The 1,120-nt window shown below is 53.5% G+C and overlaps 2 protein-coding genes across 2 annotated transcripts; one reads left to right on the forward strand and one right to left on the reverse strand.

Moving 5' to 3' along the window:
* Positions 1-3: 3 nt before the first annotated feature.
* LOC116465915 (histone H2B type 1-K-like) lies at positions 4-397 on the reverse strand (the record flags this gene model as incomplete). Its single annotated transcript, XM_032148819.2, has 1 exon — positions 4-397. A coding segment is annotated over exon 1 (362 nt), but the record flags the coding sequence as incomplete, so codon positions are not given.
* A 228-nt stretch (positions 398-625) lies between these two features.
* LOC116465914 (histone H2A type 1-H-like) lies at positions 626-1,103 on the forward strand. Its single transcript, XM_032148817.2, has one exon. The coding sequence runs from the start codon at positions 693-695 to the stop codon at positions 1,101-1,103; it is 411 nt and encodes a 136-aa protein (XP_032004708.1). The 5' UTR covers positions 626-692.
* Positions 1,104-1,120: the final 17 nt, after the last annotated feature.

Consider the following 1,120-nt stretch of genomic DNA (forward strand, 5'->3'; position numbering starts at 1 on the left):
TACTTGGTGACGGCCTTGGTGCCCTCCGACACGGCGTGCTTGGCCAGCTCTCCGGGAAGCAGCAGGCGCACCGCCGTCTGGATCTCCCTGGAGGTGATGGTCGACCGCTTGTTGTAATGCGCCAGGCGGGAAGCCTCGCCCGCGATGCGCTCAAATATGTCGTTAACGAAAGAATTCATGATGCCCATGGCCTTGGAAGAGATGCCAGTGTCGGGGTGGACCTGCTTCAGCACCTTGTATACGTACACAGAGTAACTCTCCTTCCGGCTGCGCTTGCGCTTCTTGCCATCTTTCTTCTGTGCCTTGGTCACCGCCTTCTTAGAGCCTTTCTTCGGGGCGGGAGCAGACTTGGCTGGCTCAGGCATCTTAAAACACCAGAAATGTGTCGAAAGTAAAGAGCAGATTTCTGCTACTTATAGGGCTTTTATGCTAATGAGGGATGGAGAGTACCTCTTAGTTAATTGGAAGACAAACTGCAGAGTTGTCATCTGTGGGCAGAGCTATGCAAATGAGGTATGAAAGTACAGCTTTTCTATTGGCTACCTGACTACCATTTGCTACCGACCAATCAAAAAGTCGGATTTACTCCCCAGGAACTACCTATAAAAGCAGCCATGTTTTACATATTTCTCGATTTTGTTTGTTTTCTCGTGAGCTTCGGCCGCTGGTTTTGGTAATTTTGTCTGATTGCGATGTCTGGACGTGGTAAGCAGGGAGGCAAAGCTCGCGCCAAAGCGAAATCCCGCTCTTCTCGCGCTGGTCTCCAGTTCCCGGTGGGCCGAGTGCACCGCCTGCTCCGCAAAGGCAACTACGCAGAGCGGGTTGGGGCAGGCGCGCCAGTATACCTGGCGGCGGTGTTGGAGTACCTGACCGCCGAGATCCTGGAGCTGGCCGGCAACGCGGCCCGCGACAACAAGAAGACCCGTATCATCCCGCGCCACTTGCAGCTGGCCATTCGCAACGACGAGGAGCTCAACAAACTGCTAGGTCGGGTGACAATTGCTCAGGGCGGCGTCCTTCCTAACATCCAGGCCGTGCTTCTGCCTAAGAAGACCGAGAGTCACCACAAGGCCTTAAATTACCTGTTTTTTTTAAACACTTAGAGTGGTTTATGTTTTGC

This window comes from Hylobates moloch, unplaced genomic scaffold (assembly GCF_009828535.3).
Source record: "Hylobates moloch isolate HMO894 unplaced genomic scaffold, HMol_V3 SCAFFOLD_14191, whole genome shotgun sequence".
In the NCBI taxonomy this organism is placed as follows: Eukaryota; Metazoa; Chordata; class Mammalia; order Primates; family Hylobatidae; genus Hylobates; species Hylobates moloch.

Coding starts and splice junctions, on each gene's coding strand:
- LOC116465914 (XM_032148817.2), top strand. CDS start 693: ATGTCTGGACGTGGTAAGCAGGGAGGCAAAGCTCGCGCCAAAGCGAAA.